Consider the following 26555-nt stretch of genomic DNA (forward strand, 5'->3'; position numbering starts at 1 on the left):
CCCAGGTGTGAGGTGCGGCCGGGACCCGAGTTCCTCACCCGATCCTACCTCTTCTACGCCAACCGCCTCTTCAAGGCCCACCAGTTCTACTACTGGGACTCCTCCTGCCGCGACCCCTCCTACTCCCTGGTCATCAAGGGCAAGCTCCGGCTGCGCCAGGCCTCCTGGATCACCCGCGGGGCCACCGAGGCCGACTACCACCTCCACAAGGTCGGCATCGTGTTCCACAGCCAGAAGGCCATGCGGGAGGTGGCCTCCCGGATCAACCAGACGTCGGCCGTGGGCTGCGGGGGCTTCCTGCCCCCAGGGCGCAGCTGGGCACCCGGGGCCCTCTACGAACTGCTGAGCGCCAAGGGGGAGCGCGACTGCACGGCCGCCCTGGGCTTCGCCATGCACGAGCTGAGCCTGGTGCGCGTGGAGACGCGGTTCCAGCCGCTGCCGCAGCCGCAGCAGAGCGGGAGCCGGCTGGTGGAGGAGCTGTACCTGGGGGACATCCACACCGACTGGGGCGAGCGGCTCCACTACCGGCCCACCGGCTACCAGCGGCCCATGCAGAGCGCCGTGGTAAGGACCATGCCCTCACGCGGTCGGGCCTGTGGGTTTTGCCAAGCGGGAGAGGTTCCAGGCTGTTAAAGGCTGCAGGGAAGGGGGGGTTCCCGGGGCGCTGCGAGGGGTCACTCCGTGCCTGGGAGACAGGGGAGCGCAGAGAAACCAACATCACCAACATCACCCACAAGCCGCATTGGTGCAGGCCGGGAGCAAATGGCTTTTCCTTGGCTGCCTTCTGCTGGGAAATGCCGTTTCCTACTTTCCTGCACCAAAGCCAGGGAAAGCTTCGGGCTGCGCATCGTTAGAGGCTGCCCGTTCTGTTCCTGTGTCTGCCCCTCCTCACTGTTGCTCTGCCTCGTGTCCTCCAGGCTGAGAGAGGAGCGAGGAACCAACCTCTGCCATTAAATCCCTGCTCCGCGGTGGAACGCCGTTAGAGGAGGAAGGTGCCCTGAGTAAAATTATGTTGTTAGCAGAAATCAGACTTTCCCTTTGACATAAAACTGAGCAGGAGACGTAGTTGCATTTTATTTTACTTTTTGCTTTATAATTTATTTTATTTTTTATTTTACTTTTTAAATTTTTATTTTATTTAATTTGCAGAGGGTAGTTTCCTAGTTTTCCTTTCCAGGAAAGCACATTTCTCTCTCAGTCACAGCTAATCAATTCAGAAATGATTGAGCGGTGAGATGGGGTGAAAAAACCGCTCTGAACTTGACCAGATAGAATTGAATTAACTGAAAACCCAATTTTTTGGGGGGCAACATTTCCCCACATCCCAAACTGCACCAACTGAACTCTGAAAGACACAGAGCAACACATTTCTCCCCCTCAAAAGTGATATTCTCAAACTGGTTAAACTTGTGTTATCTCGGGCCAAAACCATATATATGAGCAAAACCAGATGGTAAACATAAACACTTTTAAAAGTTAATTTAAAACCAAACCTAAAGATCCTGAAATTCACTCTCTGAATATAGCACTGTAATTAATCAGCTCACAGCTCTCCGATGGACCAGCACATGATGTCACCACTTGGCGATAATTAGAAGCTGCCATACATTAGAAATAACTTCACAGGACTGGTTTCACGAGTAAGATTTCTGGCTCCATGTCCAGAGTGATAATTTTATTGGGCACAGGATTTTTCTTTCTTTTTTTTTTTTTAAATTTTTATTTCCTGAACTAACATCCATTTGCTTGTGCTAGTGAGGGTTACACAGCTATGCTAGGAATTATTTTTTAACCCTCTTTATGAAAATATCGCTCTTTTTCCCTTAAATTTATATCTGTTTTAAAGAAACCCATTCTCCCAAATTACCTTTCATTATCAAAGAATTTCCTGTCTAAGGAGAGCACATACATTTGCCAACTTCTGGGATTATTTAGCCATAATGTACTGTGTACTGTCAGCACTCATTAAGGTGACAGTAGCAGTAAAGCAAGCTGAAAATGACTAAATTACAGTTGACTCCAATCAACTCGCATGTAAATTACCCACCCTACGGTTAACTACGGAGTTATTTAACCTTCTTGCGAGCGACAGTCCAGTGAAGATCAGTTTGTGTTCTAGAAAACCATGTAACGTTCAAACCCTGGTTATTTAAGAATAAACCAGTTGTGATCTGTGCAGTACAAGGAAACGTCCTAAAGCTGCACAGGCCCCTCCTGGCGCTGGGGGGGCTGCGGGGGCCATTGGACCCCCATCTTGGCACCAGGGGCAAGAGCACAGCCCTGGTTGGGCAGCGGGTCCCTCCATGGGGGTGCTGGGGCCGGTGGGCGGCCTGGCCTTGGCCGGGGGCCGCAGGACGTGTCGTGGTGCCGTCGGTGCGGGGTGGCAGAGCCACAAGAGCCTCCCCCCATGAAGGTTTCTCAGTCTGTCCGATGGCAGGGAAGGCTGCATCGGTTTCTCTGGGAGGGTGCAGAAACACGGAGGTGTGTCTGACCTCTCCCAGCACCCTCGTCCTCAGCCTCAGATCGCAGCGCAAAACGCAGGGGAGCACCTGGCTCTGCCCTTGCTCTGTCCCCTCCCCACAGCCCCTCCTTGGCGCTGGCACCGCGGGGCACAGACTCATGTCCTCCCTGGGGCACCAGAACAGCAAAGAGCCCAGCAGCGCTTCATCTCCCCCCATCTGCTCGGGCGTTTTGGGCCAAGCTCACTGCAGTTCAACACTGCAGGAGAAGGGCCTTTCAGCTTTTAAAATATTCTGAAAGGGTGTTTTGCCCATCAGTTTACAAAAATGTTATTTTCTGTTTTCTGCAGCACCACGTGCATCCCTGCCCCGCCTGTGGGATTATATACAGGGCAGACGAGCACCACCCCCCCGTCCTGCCCCCCCGCGCTCCCCTCCCCATGCGGCTCGGGGGCAGCTGGGTGAGCGCCCACTGCGAGGTCCGACCCGCCGTGCTCTTCCTCACCCGCTTCTTCACCTTCCACGGCAGCAACCACACCTGGGAAGGGTATTACTATCACTACTCCGACCCGCTCTGCAAACAGCCGACCTTCACCATCTACGCGTCGGGGCATTACACCCCAGGCGTCCCCTCCGCAAAAGTGCGGGGTGGCATGGAGCTGGCCTTCCGAGTCACACGGGCTCGGGTGACGCCGATGGACACGGTGACGGTGACGATGCTGAACTCCTCAGAACCGGGGAGCTGTGGGCTGACAGGTTCCTGGAGCGTGGGGGTGGAGCAGGACATAACCCCCACCAACGGGTGTCTGGCTCTGGGCATCAAGCTGCCCCACACGGAGTTTGAACTCTTCAGCACGGAGCAGGACGCGCAGGAGCGCCGGCTGCTCTACATCGGGGAGCGCCCCACCGACGGCTCCAGCCCCGACAGCCCTGACAAGCGACCCACCTCCTACCAGGCCCCCCTGGTCCAGTGCGCTGCAGCGCCGGAGGAGTTCTCTACATACCTTAGTCTGAAATACTTGGGAAAAAAGGATGTTAATGGGAATGAAGCACTAAAACCTTTGCCTGTGGCTTTTCTATTGTTTATAGCACTTCTGTTTTTAAGGTGGGACTAGGTATCTGTTCAGGTACAACACAGAATTCAGATAGTCTTGGTGCTAGCATGATTTTTGTATCCTTCAAATGAGCACATCTGGAATCAGTTTTACTCGGATTTGGAAACGCTTTTTAAAAACACCCAACAACGGTGAGCGAAGCCAAGAAGCTCTGCCTGACCACACACTGCTTGTCCTGTGGCTTCATTGCCTCATCTCCCCTCTTCGGTGCCTGCAAATCTGATGTAGTGACACGGATGCGCTGCACATTGCAACAGACAATTTAGCAATATGGGGGGGGGGGAACCACATCAATCACAAGTGCTGCTTTGAGCTTTTGGCATTGCTAAAATTTAATCAAAAGCTTGATTCAGATGTAATTCAACCATCCAAAGTGTTGGCTGCCGCGTGCCTGTGAGGTTACGTTCCCTCCCGTCACACTCCTTGTTGCTGTTCTTGCAAATTTAACGTGCGCGTCAGTCAGCAACACACACACAGTCAGCAACACACACACAGTCAGAAGTGCTCTGGATGCAGGCACAGCTCATCACGCCTTTCCCAGCTTGCAGACATTTTCTGCAGTTGCTGTGCATACACACACACACAACGATGCAACACACAGTCCTCCAGTAAAGTATGTACAAAAAGCAGCCCTTGCAGAGCGTTACCTGGACAGACAGTTACGCTTGGCCCCGCTGATGAGAGAAGATACAGTAAAAGGATTCTGTGCACAACTGCTCCGACCTCCAGTGTTACCCACCCGCAGGCACCGCATCCCAGCGCGTTATCCTGGGGTAAATGGAAAAGGATTCTGTGCACAACTGCTCCGACCTCCAGTGTTACCCACCCGCAGGCACCGCATCCCAGCGCGTTATCCTGGCTCTCCCAGCGCGGTGCTGGCCCGCACTCTGGTGCCTCAGAGCGTCCCTGTGTCCCCGCACACCTGGGGCATCAGGGAGAGGCTCCCGCTCACCACACGCCCAGCGAAGCAGAAGATCTCTTACAAGTCTTCTCAGACCACAAATTGTCACTGTCACCTTTTTCAGTGAGTGTCCTGGAGCACCAGTGGTTACTCCAGCTCCCCTTTCAATCAGAGCGTCCCTGCCAGCCCCACTCCTGTAAAGGTGGTTTATAAACCTGCCCCTCGTGAGCAACGGGCTGAGGAAATGCTCGAATCGGAGAGCACAGTCGGGTCAAGCTGATTTCTACTGACAAGAAGCACAAACTAAGAAATGACATTCCCTGTCTGCTGCAGCTAAGAAGCATGTAATTTACTTGGAGAAGACCTCCTCCCAGTAGCTAAACCCTCTCCGGATAAGCCTATATATCTTACACACAAAGGATATTTTGTTAAACCAGCTATGCAATAGCTATCTTCTTAATGCTGTATTTATGAACTTGCAGCTTGTACTCAGATAAATTATGGGGTTTATAACATAAAAATACTTTTGGGGAATCTGTACATTAACTAATAATTCAAATGAGATGCTTATTAAATGCATACAATTGTGACATAATTGTTGTCATCATGTTTGCACGCTTCAGGCATGATCAAATATCGATCACGCACGTAAACAGTTGTACTTCTAAGATGACAGACAAAAAGGCTAACCTTGGCTCCCTCTGCCATCAGTGGAGAAGACTTCTCCAGGGCTAGTTCAGCAGCCAAAACACCTCCCTGGTTCCGAGGGTCGTTGTGTTTCGTTGCCTGCTGCTGCGTGGAGATCCATGGGCAAATGTCTGAAGAACTGAAGTGCCTCCTGGGGACCACCGCGTCTGCTGTGGGATGTCTCTGTGGGGGGAGCCTGGGCTAGTGCAGCCCCAGCTCCCGTAGCCACGGGCACGGCAGGGCGTTTTCTGCAGCAGACACAGTTCCTGGCCCCGTGGCACAGCCGTGACCTGCTGCAGCCCAGAGAAAGGCTCCCACAACTCCCACCAGCAACGGTACGTGCTTCTGCAGGGCCCCAAGACAGCCAGAACAGGGACCAGCCTTGTGCTGCCTTCGGCGGGTGGGGGGAGGAGAGGGAAGGCAATTCCTGCTCTATATTTACCCCCAAGAATGAGATTTGTGTGCAGACACTTGTTTTTTTCATTTACGTAGTATGGAAACGTATTAAACTTAGCAAGTGCTCAGGCATCGCATGGTGTAAAAACTTCTCCAAGACCACGGATGCTGCCAGGGTGGTGATGGGACTAACAGGGAGTAAAAAGCCCCAAGATACCACATCTCACGGGGGTGCCCCTGGGAGAGCTCCCCCCACCCCGGCTCCAGCAGCACTGGGTGCTTGGACATGGATGGGGGTGACACTGACCCAGCCTCCCTGCGACACCCTTGCCAGGGTCTCTGCTTCCCCACTTCTGAGCACACTTCTGGAAGACAAAAAGCCATGAAAAAGGTATTTGCATAAATATTGTAACTTTTATTGTTCTGTTCACAGTTTTTTGGAGAAACATTCCTAAATTACACAGTTATTCTCTCTTCAGAATTTGTACTTTTTTTCAATTTGAATTCGCCTGGCTCCGATTGCCAGTCTGTGATTCCTATGTTGCTCTTTTTATCAGAAAGCTGCAGTCTTTAGTATCTTCTCCCCATTAAGGTACTTGTGCACTCTCTAATCAAGACATTCTCAACTCTGGTAGATAAACTCAGCCAACTGAGTTTTCTCTCTCACCGTCTCTAAGGCATTTTCACACTCCACCAGTAATTTTTGAGTCTTTTTTTGCATCCATTCCAATTACTCAGCTTCTCTTTTAAAATGTAAATATCCAACTGCATCCAAAATTCCCAGCTCTCACAGCTGAGACATACAGAAGTATAATCACTTACTGCTAATGGCAATTAAAAACAAGAACACATTCCTATTCATTAGTCTTTCACCCTAGGACTGCACTGGGAATGCACGGAGCTCTTATTCACTCTGGTCTTGGGTGTGGGCATTTTTTTGTGTTAACATTTTATCAGTAGTGATTTTCTATCTATTTTCACCAGTGACCTGGAACCCTGAATCATCTCGGCTCCCAGCAGAACCCTTCTAAGAGCATCCCCATTTCATTGCGATTCTCTGTGATCGACCTTCTAAAAGGTGTGCATGTCAGAAAACACCGAGTGCTGCAGGGGCCCAGACACACTCGGCTCACACTAATCCCAAAGACAACCCCAAACCAAAGACAGAATGAAATGAGGTGCATCTCGCTCCTTCATTAACACCCACCTCCTTTTCCCTCCCCCCCAAGGTGTCCAGCCAAACCCCTCTCCCCTTTGCTGTCCTCACCCACTGGCAGAGGCTGCCCAGGCACCTCCCTTACAGGCACTGATACACGGCTTCTACACCCGCAGACTTTAAAAAAGTTAATTTTTAATATTAATCATTGCTAATGAGAGACATCACCCTTCCAGTTCTCTGACACCATCACCAGCAGTTTTACCACCTGCATGTCTTATCCTACTGCAAAGATTTCCTCTGAACTTCAGCTCTTCATTGCCCTCCCACCATTTTTCTCTTCCTTTGGCTATTGCTTATTAATTTTCTGCATAATGCTCATTTTGAGTTGATTGCTCAACTCAAAACTGTTTCCCTTTTATTTTATATTACTTTAAATCTAATATTTCCCTTCGTTTCATCACTGAAACCTGATGGAAACAAAACTCAGAAAAAAGTTTTAAAGCCCTGCTGGATATGTTAACAGGGTTGAGCTTGTGCTGCATTTGTGAAGAGTCCACAGGGAACACAAGAGCCAGCCTTTTACCAGAAATAAACCCGCTGCAGTGAGGCAGCAGCCAAAAGCTGGAGACACAGAGGAGCTGGTGACAGGACTCCAGACTGAGGAGCACAGAGGAAGGAGCAGGTTTGAGGGCAGAGGCAGCAGGACGGAGAGCGGTACCCAGGCGGGAGAAGCCACACAGCAAGGCTGGGCCAGGGATGCTTGTGGCCCCGTGGCCAAGACAGGCAGCCCGGGGTGAGTGAGAATAGAAGGGCCACGGGAAGAGAAACTGAGATGGAAAATAAAGAGACAGCAGAGGGAAAAAGCCATGTAAAGATATTGGGTTGAGCAGCAGTTCCATTGCCAAGGAGCACAGATGGGGATGGGTGGGATTGAACCAAAGGGCTGAGGGGAAGGGAGAGAGATTTGACAGCCCAGGCAGAACAAATCAGAAAAGAAACTGCGCAGAGGCGGCTGCAGCCCTCACAGAAAGAACTGAGGCAAAAATTCCTGGCTCCACTCACACTTGTGTGTGGCCTCCCGGAGCCATCAGACACTGCAGCTTCAGCTGGAGGTGACTCCCCACATGGGACCCTCGGGGCAGGACGGGGCATCAGAGGCAGGACATCAGGGATTCAATCCTGGTGCACACCTGGGTCACACCCCCCCACCATTCTTTAAGTTCAACTTTTAAAAACCTAATTGTACGTCTCTTAAGAGAACTGGAGCTGTCAGTGTCCGGGGTCAGGCGGCATTACCCACCCCCGGGCAGCCCCAGCCCCCCCAGGAGCACCCATGGGGGCACCCGGGGCTCGCCGGCCCCTCGCCACCAGCAGCAAACTCCCCACAGCCCTCACAACGTGTGAGAGTCCCTGCACGCGGGCAACGTGTGTGGGAATGTGGCCACCTCAAACATGAGGGGCTTCAAGAGGCTTTTCTAATCTTGTGACTTCATCCAACGAAGAAAAAGATTTGATTAAAAAAAAAAAAAGAAGTACAGCTAAACCAGGAACAATTCTTCACTCTGGGCTGTTCCTCAGTTCTTCAGAGGCACTTCAAAATCTTGACAAAAGATACCACAAACTCGGAACTTATTAAATAAGAATGAAATGTACCAATGCAGAAACAGAAACATCAGATGTATAATCTCAACTTGTAGTATGGGGCTTCAAGTAGTTCTTCTTAATTCATTTGTTTTCTTAACTTTTGTTTTGCCATCTGGAGAAGACCATTTTCTAATGACAGATCACAGGAGGAAAGATCCAAAGTTCAAGTTTGCTTCAAGGAAAAGCAGCCTTGTTTGTGCACTCACAGCTCCCTCCTGGAGCTCCCACTCGCGGAGGCTTCAGGACAAACTGTGGCCAGGAGCAGGAGGGAAAAGAGAGCTTCATGGAAGTTCAGTGAAGTTTTACTCCTCAAAGTGCAAATGTGAAAGCAGTTCTGTAACAGGAGGTGAGGGCACAGGAAATGGTGGAACAAATGAGAGGTGTATCGCCATTCTGGAGGTGTGCGTGCCTGTGTATCAGAATATTCTCTGTACGGGATTCCTGCTGGCTCTTACTTGTGTTAATTTAAAACACAATCTATATTTACCCAGTAAAAAAAAAAAAAAAATCAACCCATGAATACACCAAATTTTATAGTTAAGCAGATTTGAGTAGTGGAAACACAGAACTACTTTGTCCTCTGAAGCTAATCAAAATAGAAGTGAGTAATGTCCCTGCTGCACAGACACCCGCCAGGCACAGCCGCTCAGCGCGGGGGCTGGCAGCACAATGTGAAGAAATCTTCATTGGACACAGCCAAAGGATCAGCATCGCCCTGCTTGAACAATAAATCCCACTATCTGTCTAACTCTAACAGGTTATTTATACTAGCATTGCATCCCACTGCCATCTTATCATCAAGTAAATCGAGAGAACAGCGAGGTTTAACCACAACACGAGCAACCTGGCTCAGTACTTGCTTTTCTTTCCAAAATGCCTAAACATTGCTTTATACAAATATTTTCTGATCAGTAAATTAGATCTGTAGACATGTATCTGATCACAAGGAACAGAAACCTCAAAATACAGCACTGAACTAGTCTCACTCCTGTACAGATTGCTTTCTTCTTTTTATATTAGTGTTTCTGTCTCAAAAAAAGAGATCTGAACCGTGTTCACTGACATTCATCCCCATCCCTCCCACTGGCTCCCCCGGGACACGAGGGCCGGGTGCCACCCGAGCAGCTCCAGCCCCGCTGTGACGTCCCACCGCAGCTCCCCCGCAGCCACCCCAAACACGACCTTCAGAGAGCTCCTCTCACAGGTTCTTTAATTTCAACTAGAGGGATTCTTGGTTGTTTTTTCTCAGTGTTTTATATAGAAAACAGAACTCAGGACACGGCATTTCAGAACATCACTGAAAGCAAGAGAAGTATACTTTCCAAAACCAGACAACTACAGTTAAGTCACTATCGTGCCCAAGAATTAAGGAGTGTTCCAATTAAGAGCTGACAGTGTCATACACATTTTCCAGAGAAAAGGGATGGCAGAGTTTTCCTTCATTAGGCAACTGCAACACCAAGTATCTTAAGACATTAATGATCTGTGTTTGTGTGCACACCACTGTGTAAATATGCAAAGTCAAGACTGTAACAAGAATTGTGAGTTTACATGTGCAGCGAAGAGAAACCCTTTATCCTTTATTGGTGAGAAGAAACTCAAGCGATTTCCAAAGTGAGATTCCAACTTTATCCCACTGACAAGCATTTCAGGAGAAAAAAGTAACATGGAATACCACCATCAAGCTATTACAATTCTTATTTTTAGACAATTCCACTGTGGTACATCAACCCCCCTCACACGAGACAGGGCTCTATCCTGCTCCTTGCTCCCCAAGGCCACCCCACAGCGGCTGGAGGGGCAGCTCCCAGCCCACACATGCCACTGCTAGAGCCTTGAGGCACAGCCACCACCGCAGAGCAATGGTGAGCATTCATGCACTGAGTATGTGCTTTAGGGTGTGGGGAACTACATGGGAACAGTAGAAACCATCCTCCATTCATCTCCCAGTACTAGACTTCAAGCCATTTCAGATACCTGTTTCTACCAAATTTGCCCCAAGTGCAGCCAGGATAGTAAAGCTCCGCAGCTGAGGTTACCTGAGCAGCCTCTGCTGCCTTCACAAACACCAACAGTGAACAAATAGGCAGGGGCGTATCTTAAAAGAACAGCAGGGACAATAATTAAATAAAGAAATAACTTGAGTTGTACTATCATGTATCAATTACAGTTTTCTAATATCTGGTGTTGTGTGAGGACACCAAACAATAACCTTATTTAGAAACTGTATGTTTCATGCACAATTTCCAAAGATATATAATGCCCTCCAGAATAATTCACTTTCTATGAACACTTAACAAAAACATTTGCTCTGGTGTCATCGCCTAAGGAACAACTTAAAAAAGATCCAGGTGGCTTAAGAACATCCATCCAATATATTTTTGCGATGTATCTACAGACTGGCCTTTTAGGAACCTTGGGAAAAAAAAACAACCCTAGTTTTCTTTCTGCTGCATATAAAGGGCTCTGGTCAACCAGACAGGTAATAAGGATTCCACCCATCAGTCATTTTCTTTTAGGCTCAGGAAAAGCAAAGCATTATCCAGAAAATTAAGTGCTATCGTCTGTTCAGGCCGTTGACAGAAATGATTAGGAAAGACCTCAGAATTTTTTTAAGTTCCAAAATCTAAGTAGTTAATTTAAGAGCCTTGTTGAGGGCTGGTGGTGTGGGTCAGCCCCCCCAGACCATAGCTGTGACCAGCAGATCCTTAACCAGGGTCCTTCTTGTTGGGTGTCTTTAGTCAAGCACTTGTGAGGCATCAAGCGGAGCATGAGTGTGTTTCTGGGGCCTCTGTAACCCTGGAGTGAAACAGCAAAAATGGCTTTGCTCGCAAATGACTTTGAGCCCCAAGCTGTCCCAGAGCATGGAGAAGTGACCAGTGAACATGGGGAGGGGACATTCTGCTGGAACCCCCTTCACCCAGCGGCTGCCTGAGCCAAGGTGCCCTGTGGTACATAACTCTGTGTAAAACTCGCCCAAAAAATCATTGCAGACACACTCCCAAGAGACCCTTTAAAGCTTCCATCCTCCCCCTTTACCTTTAAAGACAGCAATTTTTTTTTAAAACAAACTTTTTTGGAGTTGCTTTTCAGGGCACTCAAAAAAAGTTAATTTTTTTTTTTTAAAGCAAATAAGGAATTTAGCTCTTCTGAGAACTCTTTTTTAGTGAAATCAAGATGTTTACAGCCTCTTAAAAAAACAGTGCATAGACTTTACTGAGGGAGACTGAGCTTTCTCAATTATATTCTTCAAAGCCACGAACACTAAATTTTGCAACATCACTTACGACCTTATCTTTTTGAAAAGGTTCTTTTAGAATGTTTCATGTAAAAGGTTTCTTTAGTTTCTACTGCCCAGAAGCCCCCTCTGTGAGGCTGAACTCTCTGCCTCTCCCTTCCCAGCTCATCCCCCACCTTCCCTGCCCTCCACAGGCACTGTCACTGCTTTGTCACCTCCACCCTGACAGACAATGCACAGCACTTTAAAATGCTAAAGATTCACCTCTCATTTTTGTTGGATCTTCCAGAAGTACTTCAAGAGTTGTGTTCATAAGCTGAACACACCGGTTCAGATTTTTTTCTTCTCCAATTTTCTTATTAAACCTCAGATAAAATTTTGCTTCTCCTGGGGGCGCTTGCAAAGCGGGAGACCCTGGAGGGCATGGTGGGAGAAGCAGAAGGGCCGGCGAGCGCAGCAGGCGGGCTGCAGTCCCAGCGCCTTTCTCCAGAAATCACAGCAGTAACAAAGGAATTAAAGACATTCCATAATCCTGAAAGCTCTTACAAAAAATTTCTGCCACTGACAGGTTCTAGACCCACCACCTCAGAATATTCAGGAATTTACCTGCTCAAAAGTGATTTCAGCTACTGAAACTCAGTATGTTAAAACACATTGAGTTTATGTAATTTCTACTGAAAGTATACGTAGAAACAGAATTAACCTTACTCTTCCTTTCAATATGTGATCAAGCATGTTACCTGCCAGACCCAACCGTGCTGGGAAGCGGGGGGTTCCCTCGTCCCTTGGCAGCCAGCGCAGTCACCTCCAGCAGCACTCGGAGTGTCAGGCTCACCATGGGTTGGTTCGCATTGATTTTAAAATTAGGCTGGAAAAAAAAATCATCCTCAAAGAAGGCCACAAGTTTCCTTATGCCATAAACTAACTAAATTGACAGAGAATGCTGTTTCCTCCTCCCCTCTAAAACTGTGAGTACATGACAAAAGTAACAAAGGAAACATTAATTTGGGGGCTTTATTTAATTTTTCTTTTCTTTTTTTTTTTTCTTTTTTAAGATGCTACATAGTCAAACAGGATTGGTCTTTTACGGCATAGGACTAGTTTACTACTAATATTTTTTTCCCCTAGATAGACTTATTTACATACAAAAACAGTTTCCTGACCACTGTTTCTCCAATGCTCAGATGATCAAAACTCCCAACAATTGTGTAGTGCCCAAAACACCAGGAGGCAAAAGAATCGCGCATTACTACAGCAGCAAATTTTTAGTTCTAGTCACTGGCTTTAAACAGGTGCCTTTTCGTACCTTATAGTATTAGTCAATTTTGTGACAATAAGGAAACATGAGATGAAATACATTAAATAAGTTAAATATGCATTAAACATCTCTGAATAACACTTTAATTCAACTAAATGAACCAACAGCAATGTAGCTTGGTCCCCTCAAGAGAACACGGCGTTGACCTCTATTCCAAACGAGCGTCACACCAGTCAATATATGCCTCGATGATGCCCAGCACATTCAGCATTGCCACAGACAATTCTTTTCAGCTTCTCACTATTCATTTAAGTGCCAAGAAATTGGTAACTTGCACAAAGTTGAAGACACTGACAGAAACTGTTAAATTTATGAGAATGGTGGATTAACGTATTTTACAGAAGTTATCAACACCTCCTGCCTAACCCAGCTCCAAACATCCAATAGGGCCAGCTCCAGCAGTGGAGGATAGTTCTTTCTACTTTTTCTGTTTCTTTTTCTTTTTTTTTTTTTTCTTTTTTAAAAGAGGTAATCCAGCAACATGTAGCAGGGTCTAAGAATGTTTAAAATGACATATACAATATTCCATTGTAGTGTTAAATCATGATTTTCTCCCCCCTTCCATCACTGAAGAATATTCATTCATTCACTCATTGTACATTTTAAACTTTCTAGATTATGTTACATAGTATTTGTGCAGGGGTAATTTAAAGGCAAGACCTGTGAGATGTCATACATTAATTTTCTTTTAAACATTGTTATGAATAAATTTAATCCAATGATATGGCAGAACCATCAAACCAATTTACAATTTCCAGCATGCTGCCTCTACAAGGCTATTTTTCCTATAATTACGCCGAAGACAAAGAACAAAACCACCAAAGCGAGTAGTCTGGAGCTGAGCCCTTCGTCCTTGACAGCAGCTGCAGAAGCAGATATTGGGTTGTTTGTCTGGGGCGCCTTCCTCATCCGCAGTCCATCTTCTTCCTAAAGGAAGATATATCGATTATTTCTACTGAAAAGAGTTTTAAATATTCACCCTTATCATATTTATTTTAGATGGACATAATAAAACAGGTGAAAGCTAATTTACAGCTCTATTTCTGGAAGCATTCAAGGCCAGGTTGGAGGGGGCTCTGAGCAGCCTCGTCTGGTGGGAGGTGTCCCTGGGGACTGGGGGGGCCTTAAGGTCCCTTCCAACCCAAATCCTCCTGCGATTCCCAGATAACCCTGAGGAGGGAAGGGCAGTGAGGCAGGAAAGGGGTTATTGATCTACTTGACCAGCAGAGCACAAAACACACCCAGGAGTTTTCTCCCGGTGCCGAAGGTGGCAGGAAGCCAGGAGGAAGCCTGCAAGAACCCAGCCAGAGTCTGGAGACAGCTCCTGAGCTCCAAACCCCATGATAGAGGGAACAGCAGGAAGATGCTTTTCTTGCTCTGAAAGCAAATACAGGGCTGTTGGGGAAAATGCTTTCCAACGTAACTAAGATACGCTGTGAAAAACCTGCAACTTGAGGGCAATTATACTCTTCATTCCCCTAGTTAGATGTCACAAGCAAATTCTACCAGCATTTGAAAGGAAATCTGTTTCCTACATCACATTAGTGCTGACATTTCAACATGAAACTAACAGCAATAATTAGGATATTCTCTTGGTATGAGTTTGATGGCTCTCTTAATTTAAAGGTGTATGAGACAGCAGATAAAACAACATCGTAACCCCAGATACCCCCACGTCAAGCGGAGCCAACGCTCCCCACACCCCGACCCGAGCTGCCGTGAGCACAGCCGTGTGTTAGTGCACCCCTTCACACACCCCCAGCACAGAGTGAGCACTTTGTGACACAACCCGTATGCAGCGAAACCAGCAGCATTACACTTGATGTGATGTAGTATTGCAGTGCAAAAGTATAAGATACTGAAGCAAGAGCCTCCAGTCCATATGTTAAAAAAAAAAAAAACATTCAAAAATAAAATTGTACTTAAAGTTACTGCAGCCTTAAAAACTGTCAGAAAAGTGAAATTCCAAAGGCTTAGCATATGTAAGTGTCACTTTTGACTGTATAGGGGCATCTAAGGTTCTGGAGGAAGGCCTTATTTATTTTTTGTTATTTATTTATTGAAAGTCATTGACTACCTGATACCTCACTACTACTCTAAGTCTGGATAGGGACAATGACTTTTACAAACAATGAAATGTTTTTTACCTATATAGGAATTTTACTGCTACAAACACATTTTGTCACACCTTTTGTCAGTGACCCTAGCCTGGCACTGACAGCACCTGGGGGCTGGCAGTAATTTAACATTGATTTCTGATGTTTTGCAGGTGCTTCTAGCATTCCACAGAGGGAACAAACAGCTCACCGCTTTAAGATTTTACTCTAAGACATCAGCTCAGTTCTAGGCATCTCCTATTCAAGACTGATTTGCAATAAACTAAAACAAAATAATATAGTATTTCAAGTATTGTGAGAGACTGGTAAAACAAGAGCACAAGGAGAAGTCAAGGTCATGCCTCAGCCCTATCCATATATTATTTCTATATGCAAAACAATACTGGGTTATAAACGTTTAAAGAATTTCCTCATGCATCAGGCAGCCAACCAGCATCAGAGCTGGCAGAATGCAGTTACTTTCATTGGGCTCTAACAGCCACAAACTCTGAGTTTTCATTGGTCCTGTTATCTATGAACTAGACATTTCCAACAACCGTAAAAGGAGTTTTTCAGCATGGTGATAAAAGCTTCTCGATTTCACAGGGATGTCCTGGATATGACAGGAAGCATATCTCCTATTCATCTGTCTTTGGTCATTTCAACTGCATATAATAGGTATAATTACTGAAACACTAAGTATTTGCACAACACTGCCCTCAAGCTCCCACCAGTTTGCAAGAACAGGGCCAAATGCAACACTGAATGCTTAATTCAGACTGAGAAAATTAGGTGGGAAAATTAAAAAAAAACAAAAACAAAAATCAGAGAGAGAATTCATTACTTTGGGTTGCTATCCAACCAGTTCCTCAGACTACATGACTTGTACGCTCCTTTCAAACAAAGCCCTGATTTTAACACTTTTTCTCAGTTTACAGAGAGAAGCCTAAATTATCTCTTAATTTACAGACAATAATAAAATATTGCCCCAAGGACAAGTAACCAAACCTTTAAGTCAGAAGCTTCTTTTTCAGGAAAGGGGTAAATCTGAAAAAAAAAAACCAAAAAGCACCTTTACCTTAAACTGTTTATTCTCCTCCCGTAACCTCTGAACTTCTACTTGAAGCCTCTTATAGTCTTCCATTACTTTCTTAACTTCAGTGTCATCCAAAGAAGAACTTATTGATTTAGACATTACAGAGGAATCTGTCTTTGTTGCAGTTGTGGATACAATTTTATTTATTTCTATGTCATGCTGTTAAAAAAGGACAGAGTGATTTTTGGTTAGTTATTAACAACACACCACACACCTGATATTTAGGAGAAGAATCAAGTAAAATTGTCTGTGCACACCTGAAACGTGCCTGTGTCAAGAGAAATAAACAACATTTTTCTTCCTGTAACCTTTACTTCCTTTCCTGTTTCACAGATGAGCAGCAGCAATAAGTGCAGACAGAACGACCTCGACCTTTCAGTCCCTGCGTACGCGGAACAGGAAACATCCTCAGACCATGTCTGAGAGCAGGGATGGAACACATGTGCTGACAGTCTGCTTATGGAGTATTACTGCTCTCTGCCCCTTTCCTCCACAAGCACAACACACACAGGTGCTCCGCTTCTCCATGTGGCACTGCTCACTGCCATTAGACATTAATCAGTGCTTCCATTAGCCTCCCCAGAAAGGATCCTACATCATCATTGCTGCTCATCACAACATAATCCCTGAACGCACTCCCATCTTCCGTACTAACTTCCTACAATGTACTTGCTGAAATCAGTATCATACCAAGGACCAAAGGGGAGGGTTGGACAAATTGACCTTGCTGATAACTGCTTCAGCATAAACTCTAAACTTCATGACTAATCAGAATCTTTCAAATTTTTTTACATATTCTTTATCCTATGTGATCTTTCATTCAATAAAAATAGATCAACTCAAAGATTTCTTTGCATTCCTATTGTACTTACATTGTTCAAATTAGCTGCTAGTTACACTAAGCATCACAAAGATTTGAAATAGTTTTGTATTTTCAAAGGCTGATGCCATCCAGGCAGTGAAATAGCGGCTTCTGTCTTTTGCTTTATAGCTGTCTGTGTAAACATGCCATTTTACATCATTAACTGTGGTATTAAGTTAAAACACTCATTATGCATCTGAAAATACTCACAGGCTTATCATTTTCCGCTGGTAGCTCAAACACACACCTAAGTTTCGAATCCATGAGTTCTTCTGGTTTTGCTTCTTTCCACTGGAATAATTTAACATTAATTTACTATTAAACATATTAGTATACTAAGACAGATGGAAAATGCACTAAATTATGTAAACAAATACATCACCTTATTCAGGGAAAACCCCACAGGTGTTTATCATGTTACCATTAACCACAGACATGATGAATATACAACTGAGTGGTATCATAAAGATACTATGACCAGATACTACGAAGGAAATTAATTCTAAACAATCTGAAATTTACACAGATAATTTTTGAGAGAGCTGGGAATTGTGTAAGAGTTAATTAGCATAGATAGGGGGAGCTATGGTCCTGATCAATAAACAAAACAAGAAGCCCCCCACAAACCTGGAGGATGCATTCAAAGGAAAGGAAAGGTAACAAAACCCCCAATCAGTAGCAATGGTCATTGTGTTTGTTCAGCAGAGTTCCTGTTCAAGCTTTTTAAGTTTCACGTGAGATTTTCTTGCTATCTGGTATGAATTATAGGACTGTTCTTACCCCCCCCCTTGTTTTCCACCTCCTTATTTTTCAGCATCAGTCTCTAAACAATAACAGATGCGCTACATAGCAGGAGGAGTAATTTGGTAACTTCCCCTCTCATCCTTCTCTCCCCTTCCACTAGGGAGTCTACTGTAATAAAGCTTCCTTCCAATATTCGTACTAGGGATTAACAGTTATAAATCCCTGCTGGCTATCAGCTGTAACCCTGAACTGAACAGATTGATTCATTGCTGTGACACGCAGCAAGAAGCGTCCACGCTGATGTGGCGGAGCTCTCACACACTGCCCTGCTCTCCCCCTGCAGCTGGGGCAGCACGGCATCACCCAGCACAGACCGAGTAGGTGCCAAGGTATGGGGAGCCCTCTGCAACCCAAGGAAGCATCTGACTCATCCGGAACAGCCGGGCTGGGCTTCAGCTCGCCCTGCTGGGAGTCAGAGTTCTATTTCAGGCTTGTTGGCTGGCTGTGAAGTGCTGAAAGCTTTATAGTACCCCAGTAATTTGTCTCACCTGTTTATCCCAAATAGGAAGGGATTTGGAGAGCAGTAACAAAACTGAGAACTGACTAAGTGTTATAGGAAAATAAATGGTATTGGTCTGGAGAGCTCTGGAAAACTGCAAGGGCCATCTACATCCTAAACAACGTTCTCTGCTAGCAGAATAACATTTTTCATAGTATAAAGTAACTCATAAAAATTAAAGAGTTAGAAAGAAAGGCAGACTGGCTTATCTTTCTAGAGATGCAGACATTTTATTACTCTTGCTGTTTCTTCCACTGATCTTATTTTGAGGCCATTAAACAAACATGGTTCCATAAACCTTTTTCAGAAGGGAAATTCTTAACTCTGAAGAGCACTGCAGCTTTAAAAAGCTATTCAGAAGATGCATTGTGTAAAGACAACTTTAAAAAGCCACTCTGAGGTTTTTTGGTTTGGTTTTGTTTTGTTTTTAAGTAATACACATACATACAAACACACCCAAGCTGCACACTTAAGACTAATGGCCACTTTTTCTTTTTCTGTGTCCTCAATAGCTACTGAGTATTCTCTCAAGCCAACAAAAGCTAGAGCAGAGAAAGCTTCCTTGTGCCTTCCTGCAGTAGCAAATCTTGCTGTTGTAGGAAAGCCACCAGCTGACACATTAGTTTGCTCCTTTCCAAGTTGTCTTAACGTAGCCTGACATCTAATTTCTATGTTTTTTGTCCATCTCTGCTTCAGCACCTACATGCTTCTGTTACTCTCATTTGTAATCCACAGGACAAGACCTACGAGGGCCTTTCATTTCCCTAAGCCACAAGAGGCACAGGTAGGGATAAAGAAAAATACAATAGCTGTAAATTATCCTCCTGGATGCTGCCAGGAAAAGGAGATGCTCAAGGGAAACTCAAGGCAGAGTACGTGGCACAAAATACAAAAGATGCCATAAAGCTCTAATATATTCTATACATTATTAGAACATATAGTTCAAGTTGGCCTATTTAAAAAGTGATCTACTGAAAAAATTACAACTCCTTAACATTTGTTTCATGGCTTAGTATCCCATTACCCAGAGCAGTGTCCTAAAGAAGCAACCGCGGATACCAACTAAGTCTTCTGCACTGTATCTTTCAGTGCAAGGTTCCAGGGGCTCAAAATAAATAGAAAAAACCTCACCATGCACAGAGATGGAAGTCTACATTCGAGCATGGTTTCACAACAGTCCTTAAGCAAAACAGTAAGAAGTCTTATAAAGTTATACAATTGGAAAGAAATCCATTTTAATTAATTTCAATACTTACTACTGCTTCCATATCTGAAGTATCAGCTGGAGCAAACATAGACTGAACCATAAACTTGTGTTTACTTTTCTCATTAGGGTCATAGTCAAACGGCTGTAGCATCACTGCAAGAAGAATCCCAAAACATTATGTTAACATTGCTCTGGTGCATACTTACGCACTCATGATGTAGTTACGATTTGAGAAATACAAACACAATTGCTTCTCTTCTCTACGAAGAGAAGCAATTCAAGAATTAAGATTACTTTCAAGTACTAGTACTATTAACATTATATGCCCAAAATTCATGTGCACTAATTGCATGGCTTTGTTGTATAAAAGTGATAACCAAAGATCACATTTATTGCAAATGAAGGCAAGTCAAACCAATTTGCCTCCTTCAATGAGCAGAGTGTGTTACGGCTGTGCCATCTTTATTACACACACAATATGAGGCTCTCAACAACCACGTGCCCTTTAAAGCTGGAAGAAGGGGAAGACAGCAACTTGTCTCAAAGTGCTTTAAAAATTATCGTACATTTTCAACTCACCTTGCAGTAACCAAATACCAGTCCAAAATAAATGTTTGCAAATTAACAAGTTACTTTTAAAACTGTTTTTCCAAACAGAAGTGACTGCACTGTGAAAGTACATAGATTTCAGAATAGCATGATACATGACTGAAAAGCATCATCATCATTTTTTCTCCCCTGTAGTAGACACCTCACTTATTCCAAGTCAATATAATGTATAAGATCCAACTGGGCAGTCAAAACTGTCCACTGTTTATGGAACTTCTCCATATCTGCAGTTTTTTCAGTTTGCTTTGCTAAGTGCAGCTATAAGCTCACTGGAAAAAAGCCATTATTTCCCCAGTGATAGTGCTGAAGCCAAACGGCTGCTGCTCTGAATTCCACTCACTGCATCGTAAGAGCAAGCAGCTACAGAGGGCTCGGCAGCACAAATGTTGTTAGCACTTGTATTTTTAGATCAATACATGAAAGCCACATTGACACAAATTATTCAGCAAATGTCTTGTAAGCCAGATGGAAGCTCAAAAAGATATACTTGTTCAAGAGGAAACCAGACCATTTCATCATTTATTCACATACTATTGGGGGTTTCTGTGAAAGACCAGTTCCATGTAACTGCCCTAATTGCTGGAGGATTTGCTACTGTGAATACGGTCCCCTCATTTTGACCAGAAATTCCATACCTTCTGCAGGAACTATGCGAAAAGCATATGTTCCTACAAAATGCCTTATCAAATTGGTCATCTCATCTGGTCAAAAGTTTCCAACCAGTTTTCATCAGAACCCAGAGTTCTAAGAAACCAAAGGATTACCACAAGCTTTAAGCGTCCTATCACCAGTCTGTTAGGCGGAGGTGCCTCCTTCCACCACGCTCTGGACTGGTCACCCCACAGCTGAAGCACCAGAAGCAAAAACTGCAAAGTCACTGACAGGTCCATAGAACGAGGAGTAGCACAATTTGCACTTGTTAGCCCACCCGTCTCTCTCAAAATTCAAACACAAAGGACCGATCTGATGTACACCCTGTTCCAAAGCGTTTCCAAAGAAATGGGTACTAGTTTTCCCACACATCCCTGCTGCAGCTCCCATATGCTACGCAAGGTCCTCTGTAGATAGCAAAGGAGAGGTGGTGACCACCTGAAATGCTCTCTTTTTCATAAACAGCTCACTGTCAACATTAGTAACAATGACAGCAGCACTAAACTCTTCTGGTTTTCACTGCAGTAAACCTGTTTTCTCAAGGAACAGAGGACATGTGAAGCCAAGAACACGGAAGGAGGCACAACTCCACCCGTACCACCTGCAAGGATCTAGCAGGCCCTCCAAGACCAGAGGGAACAGAACAGTCTCTCTGCTCAGACCATCAACAACCTTCCTCTAGTTCCATGCACTTTTATTAATGGTCTGTTTACTTGGTCCTGAACCAACGCTGCCCTTACACTTAAATATCAAAGGGGAAGAGCCATTTACTCCTGGTGCGCTCCAAGACATCAATCACAGCAGCTCCTGGCTTTCTGGTGAGCTCAAGGAGCCAGAGTGGGCGGTGCTGTGTGGGCTCCCCATTCATCCCCTGCACCTCTCCTGGCCCCAGGCCTCTGCAGGAGCTGCTCTGAGTGTTCGCCCAGGGTGTTCACTAGAGCCTCAGACAACAGCACTCACACTGACCTCCCCCATTACCCACACTGTTTCCATGTACCACATTTGCCTTACTCACAGCCACATTACAGCAGCGCATCGGTCACCCTCCATTTAACCAGCCTGCAATTATAGCAGGACTATTTTATTCTCCAAAGTATGTGATGTTGCAGTTTTTCCTTTTAAACTCATCCCGTTTCTCTTACTGTAGTTTTCAAGGACACCCAGTTCTGCTGCATATCTTCAGCCTCCCAACATCATCAGGGTTTTTAGCATACTCTTTGTGCCAGAATTGCTTATAAAAGCATTAAACAAGATTAGTACCAAGAACCATTCTCAAGAAACATCACTAGTAACTTCCTGCTATTATGTTTCCATCCACACCACCACTGTTTACTCTTAAGTAGCCTATTCAATAGCCTCTGAATCTATTTTTCTTTTCTAGCTTTATTGATAATTTTCTAAATGGCACTGCATGAAATTCTTTATGGTCTGGATAGATCAGATCTACCGCACTTAGGTCACCTTTAGATCAAATGCCTCAACCAGCTACAGAGGCGAGCCTCAGATGGCTGCACACCTTGCCAGAGGTGAGCAGAGGACACTCGCACCTCCACAGACAGGCAGGACCCCTGCATCACCCCACGTTTGTTCCGTGTTTACATAGTTCTCCCTGTAAATATTTCAGTAATACCACAAAACGCTGAATCTGTGGAGATCCAGATAGATCCTTTTAAAGCAAGTGGACAAAGGCAGACCCAGGCCTGGTGCTCTCTAACAGCCCCAGAGGCTGGGGACTGTGCTCGAGACAGCCCATGCTGCCCCGGAGCTGGGGACAGGACTCAGTCGGCATCTTGGCCAAAGAGAAGAGACACACAGTGACCAGAGCAGAGAGTGGCTGCAGGAGCACCTCCTGGGGGCCACGCAGACTGCCCTTCCACAGCCAGGCAAGATTACAACAGACTAAAAATCCCCCCAAGGACATTCAACAGCAACTGATGACAATGCCAGCTCCTCCCCATTCTCAGGAAGCATCTTGATCGGGCCAGTGTGCACAGATGACACCACCTGTACCGCCTCTGCCCCCGACAGACACCTATCTGCCATCAACCCCCAAATTCAGTTCCATCCAGGGTTTAAAGGAGCTACCAGGAACGCAGTATATACAGCTCTATTCAAGAGAAATTCAACCACAGCACAAGATACAGACAGTTTCAGTTTAGAAAGTTTTAGGAAATAAATAATTAACATTTATAACCCCAGAATTCTGTCACATATCTACCTAGAAATTCACCTTAATACATTACCTAAAGAACAACTAACACATACAGCTTGCATTTTAAAGTATAGTGTTAATATAAGGACTGGCAATTTTGGATCGTTATTTATTATTACCAAGTTATCAGCATGAAAATATGTAAACACAAATGTGAGCTTGTGACTAAATATACCACAGCCTTTTGCAAAACTAACTGAATCATAAAGCACTATAAATCTATCAGGAAAGGGAAAATTTTCAAAGCTATAAAAGCGCAAACAAAGCACAGCTTTGGGTTAGCACAGCAATCTCCCATAATGGGACTCTGAGCCATGCTTTGGACTAGATCCATGTTCTGTCTGGTACACCTCTGGGAAGTCAGGCTGGAAAAGTGAGGTGTTGGGGTGCTGGTATGTAACGTACCGTGGCTCATACATTGCTTGCCTATGCTACATGCTGCTCGAGGCAGGGTGGAAGGTCACTGTAATCAGAGGTTTAACACTCAATGTTGAGATTAAGACGACATTTAAAAGAGCATGGGATGTGCCAGCAAAGGAAAAGGGCTTTTAATTTTCAAAGTTCATCTGAAAGATGAAAAGAATCCACATCTTTATAGCATGAAGATAATTTGTAGCTAGGAACCATGCTAATTTTCATTATCACTTCATTGATTTCTATGCATTTAATATGCTTGCCTGCAGCTAGTACAGATGACAGACAGCTTTACTTGGGAATTGTCCTGAGTTTTAAAAATCTCCATTTCTCTCTAGAGAGCGTTTTCATTTACATACTAGTCACTTCAGTGCTTACTGGACTGTGCTAGCCTTCTCCCGCAGCAGAAGTGCTCTGCCTGCCCCCCTGCTCTGGCCATCTCCTGCTGGGACACCCCGAGACTAATCGCAAGCGAGGCACAGCTCTGCCAGCGGGTGCACGCTCAACTTGCACATGAGAAATCCCAAAGACAACAGATCAACGGGTGTGCAAATGTAGGCACGCACAAGAAGATTTACAGGATTAGTCTCCTAATGTTGCAGTGCAAAGTATTTTTGGGATCAGTTTTTATTTTGTTGAAGCAAGCACTCCAAGGGTGACATGCTCAAATATTTTACATTTTATTAAGTAAAAACCTGAAGTCTTGATTTTTATACTTCGATTTATTTTTTTTTCCAAGTAAAAAGCAGCAGTTTTAGCTCCCAAAGTTTTTGATTCTGGGCTAGAAAAGTTTGGTAAGAGACTAATGACAAACTACATAATCTATCAGTAAGTAATTTTTCTTATTGTGCCAATATGAAAGTTTATTAAATAGTGAAACAAATCTGCATGTTTATAGAAATAATTTTCTTAACTAGAAACTCAGACTTCATTTAGGCAGTATGCCACTACTACTACATGCTTTGGTAGGATTCTTTACTAAAAACATGGACTGGAGAAGCCATTGAGAAAACACATTGCTTTCAAGCATGTATCATCAGCAAGTTAATAATACACAGACGTTCTGTTTAGGGAAAAGACTCAGCTCTTTATTCTTTCAAAGTAAGACACTCCTTTGCTTTTCCATTACCAAACTTAGGCAAGTCAAGAGCTACTGACTCACAAGAGAAAATCATTAACTTCTCCTATGGAACAGCAAAGATTTAGCCACTTGGCATTTCTAACAGCAGAGCATATTGCATCTTCAAGGAACACAAAATAAGCATGGTTTGAAAGAAAATGTTTTCATTATTGGTTATATTAGGCAGTTTGGCAACAGCCTCTGTCAGCCCAAACCAGCCCAGCTGCAGTCTGCCCAGTTTTACTCTTCCCTTGACATGCCCGACAAGCACTTGTGTGACCCTGTGCTGAGCTGGTTCAGGGAGTTAAGCTGGCAAAAACTAGCTGTACAAAAATAATCCCTCAGGGAGGGCAGGGCTGATTTGGACAGGCTGGCTAAGGCTGTCCCTGAGCTACATCAATCATTTCCTTGTTTCTCTCTTTTTTCTCCTCCTAAAACAAGTTGTGAAAAAAACCCTATTACTGCCAGAGCGGGAATAAGGGACGTAAGGATATATGAAATGGTGCTTCTCCATAAAATCACAACCTCTTGCTTTTACAAACATTCAACAAAATACTTTCAGATTGCAAAGCATTCCAAGAAATAATTGATTAGAAGAAGCTATTTCCAATCACCAAGAAACTGCTTGAGTGACTTACCAGAAACATTAATTGATGTTCCTGCATCGATAATTCCACTGTTAGGCCTTACACAGTATCTACGTGGTGCTGTGGTCTTAACTTTGAAGCACACGTTTCTGTCTGTGGGATTGCCCAGCTTCAGGTTTGTAGTGACAACATCTGTGAAAGGACCTGGGGAGGAAAGCAGAAGCAGACCTGAAATCACACAGAAAGCACTTTTCAAGCAGAGGCTAAGCAGGCTCTAATTCTCCGTTCACAAATCTTATAAAGTAATTAGATGTCCAATTTCCATCTCTGGCACGTACACGCAATCATGCACGCAAAGCTGCGGGTGCAGCGAGGCCTCCGAGCACTCCAACTGCAGCATGCTCCAGCACTCAGCTAAACAGCTGAAGTTGATCATTAATAGCAAAACAAAGAGGAGGAAATCATTTATACATGGTGCCAACACAACAACATGGCATTCCAGTGATGCCAAATTTTCCGCTGTATCTCAGTGACTCCATTCTAACCACTGCATCCCAGTGAACCCCAGCTTACAGGACACCATACACACTCCTGTTACAGACAGTCACTAGGGGAGCGCAGCACAGCACGTTAATTAGAGAGGGAACAATAACAAAGGGGCCACAACAGACCCTGTGTGCACAAGCTGTGCCTCCATGGCAGCGGGGTCCCACCTGGCATCCCAAAACGGACCCCAACCAGCAGGAGAAGCATTCCGTGCAAATCCCCTCTTCCTACCCAGTCTTGTCTTTTGTTTGTTTGTTTTAATAATTCTCTTGGCTACTAGAAACAATAAACTGGAAGAAATCTTTGTAAAACAGCCTACCTCACCCAAGACAGGAAATAATCATGTGGAAATAGGAAAATTCTTGGATGCTGATAGCACTAGCAAAGATTTCTGTATTAGCAAAGCCAGAATCAAACCACTGTCAAGTTCTGCAACCCCAAGTGCAGGCAAATCCATTCTTGCAGCTCACTACCTGAAACTGCCCAAGCCCCTCTGGCGAGGGGAAAGGCTCCTTAGTGATCTTCTACGAGACACTGACACATCAGACAGGTAGCACACAACTGCAGCGCTTGCTCAGATAGTAAAGAAGTAAAATTAAAAGAAATATAAACATAATTTCATCAACTTAGTCATAAAAGTAATTCATTTGATGCCTGAATAAAATATCTTAATCTGTCCTCAGGAGTAAAAGCAAATTGGTCAGTAAAAGTATCAAACCTTCTCTTGAAGAAATGATAGCCCAAAAATTTAACAAAGGTGAACGATGATAGTAATACTAAAAATATAAGTGAAACATATTAAGGCAGGATTCGCACTTCTAAAAAAAAAAAAAAAAGAGAAAAAATAAGGAACAATTTTTCTCTCATGTTTTTAAAGATCATGAGAAAAATGCCATCGGTGTCATCCCAAGAACAAAGTTATGGGAAACTCAGGA

The 26555-nt window shown here is 44.6% G+C and overlaps 2 protein-coding genes across 2 annotated transcripts in view; one reads left to right on the plus strand and one right to left on the minus strand.

Moving 5' to 3' along the window:
• Positions 1-4340, plus strand: part of APCDD1L (adenomatosis polyposis coli down-regulated 1-like) — a 17106-nt gene extending 12766 nt beyond the window's left edge. Inside the window, exons 3-4 of the mRNA XM_014956038.1 lie at positions 6-564; positions 2810-4340. Of these exons, the coding sequence (XP_014811524.1) occupies positions 6-564; positions 2810-3574 (1324 nt within the window). The 3' untranslated portion in view covers positions 3575-4340. The remainder of the gene's footprint in view (positions 1-5; positions 565-2809) is intronic.
• A 1612-nt stretch (positions 4341-5952) lies between these two features.
• Positions 5953-25474, minus strand: VAPB (VAMP (vesicle-associated membrane protein)-associated protein B and C). Its single transcript, XM_014955016.1, has 6 exons — positions 25413-25474; positions 25126-25337; positions 19531-19634; positions 17182-17262; positions 16092-16268; positions 5953-13844 (listed from the first exon to the last, which is right to left on the minus strand). The coding sequence occupies exons 1-6, from the start codon at positions 25472-25474 to the stop codon at positions 13686-13688; spliced, it is 795 nt and encodes a 264-aa protein (XP_014810502.1). The 3' UTR covers positions 5953-13685.
• Between the last annotated feature and the right edge of the window lie 1081 nt (positions 25475-26555).

The sequence above is a fragment of the Calidris pugnax genome, unplaced genomic scaffold (genome assembly GCF_001431845.1).
Source record: "Calidris pugnax isolate Ruff unplaced genomic scaffold, ASM143184v1 scaffold50, whole genome shotgun sequence".
Taxonomy (NCBI): Eukaryota; Metazoa; Chordata; class Aves; order Charadriiformes; family Scolopacidae; genus Calidris; species Calidris pugnax.

Bases quoted from the DNA above. Each gene is read 5' to 3' on its own strand.
- VAPB (XM_014955016.1), bottom strand. From the start codon at position 25,474: ATGCTGCAGTTGGAGTGCTCGGAGGCCTCGCTGCACCCGCAGCTTTGC. The intron at 19,635-25,125 runs GTAAGTCACTCA...TTCTTCTTGCAG, and splicing joins AACATCAATTAATGTTTCTG to TGATGCTACAGCCGTTTGAC. The intron at 17,263-19,530 runs GTAAGTATTGAA...AAATTATTCCAG, and splicing joins CTTCAGATATGGAAGCAGTA to TGGAAAGAAGCAAAACCAGA.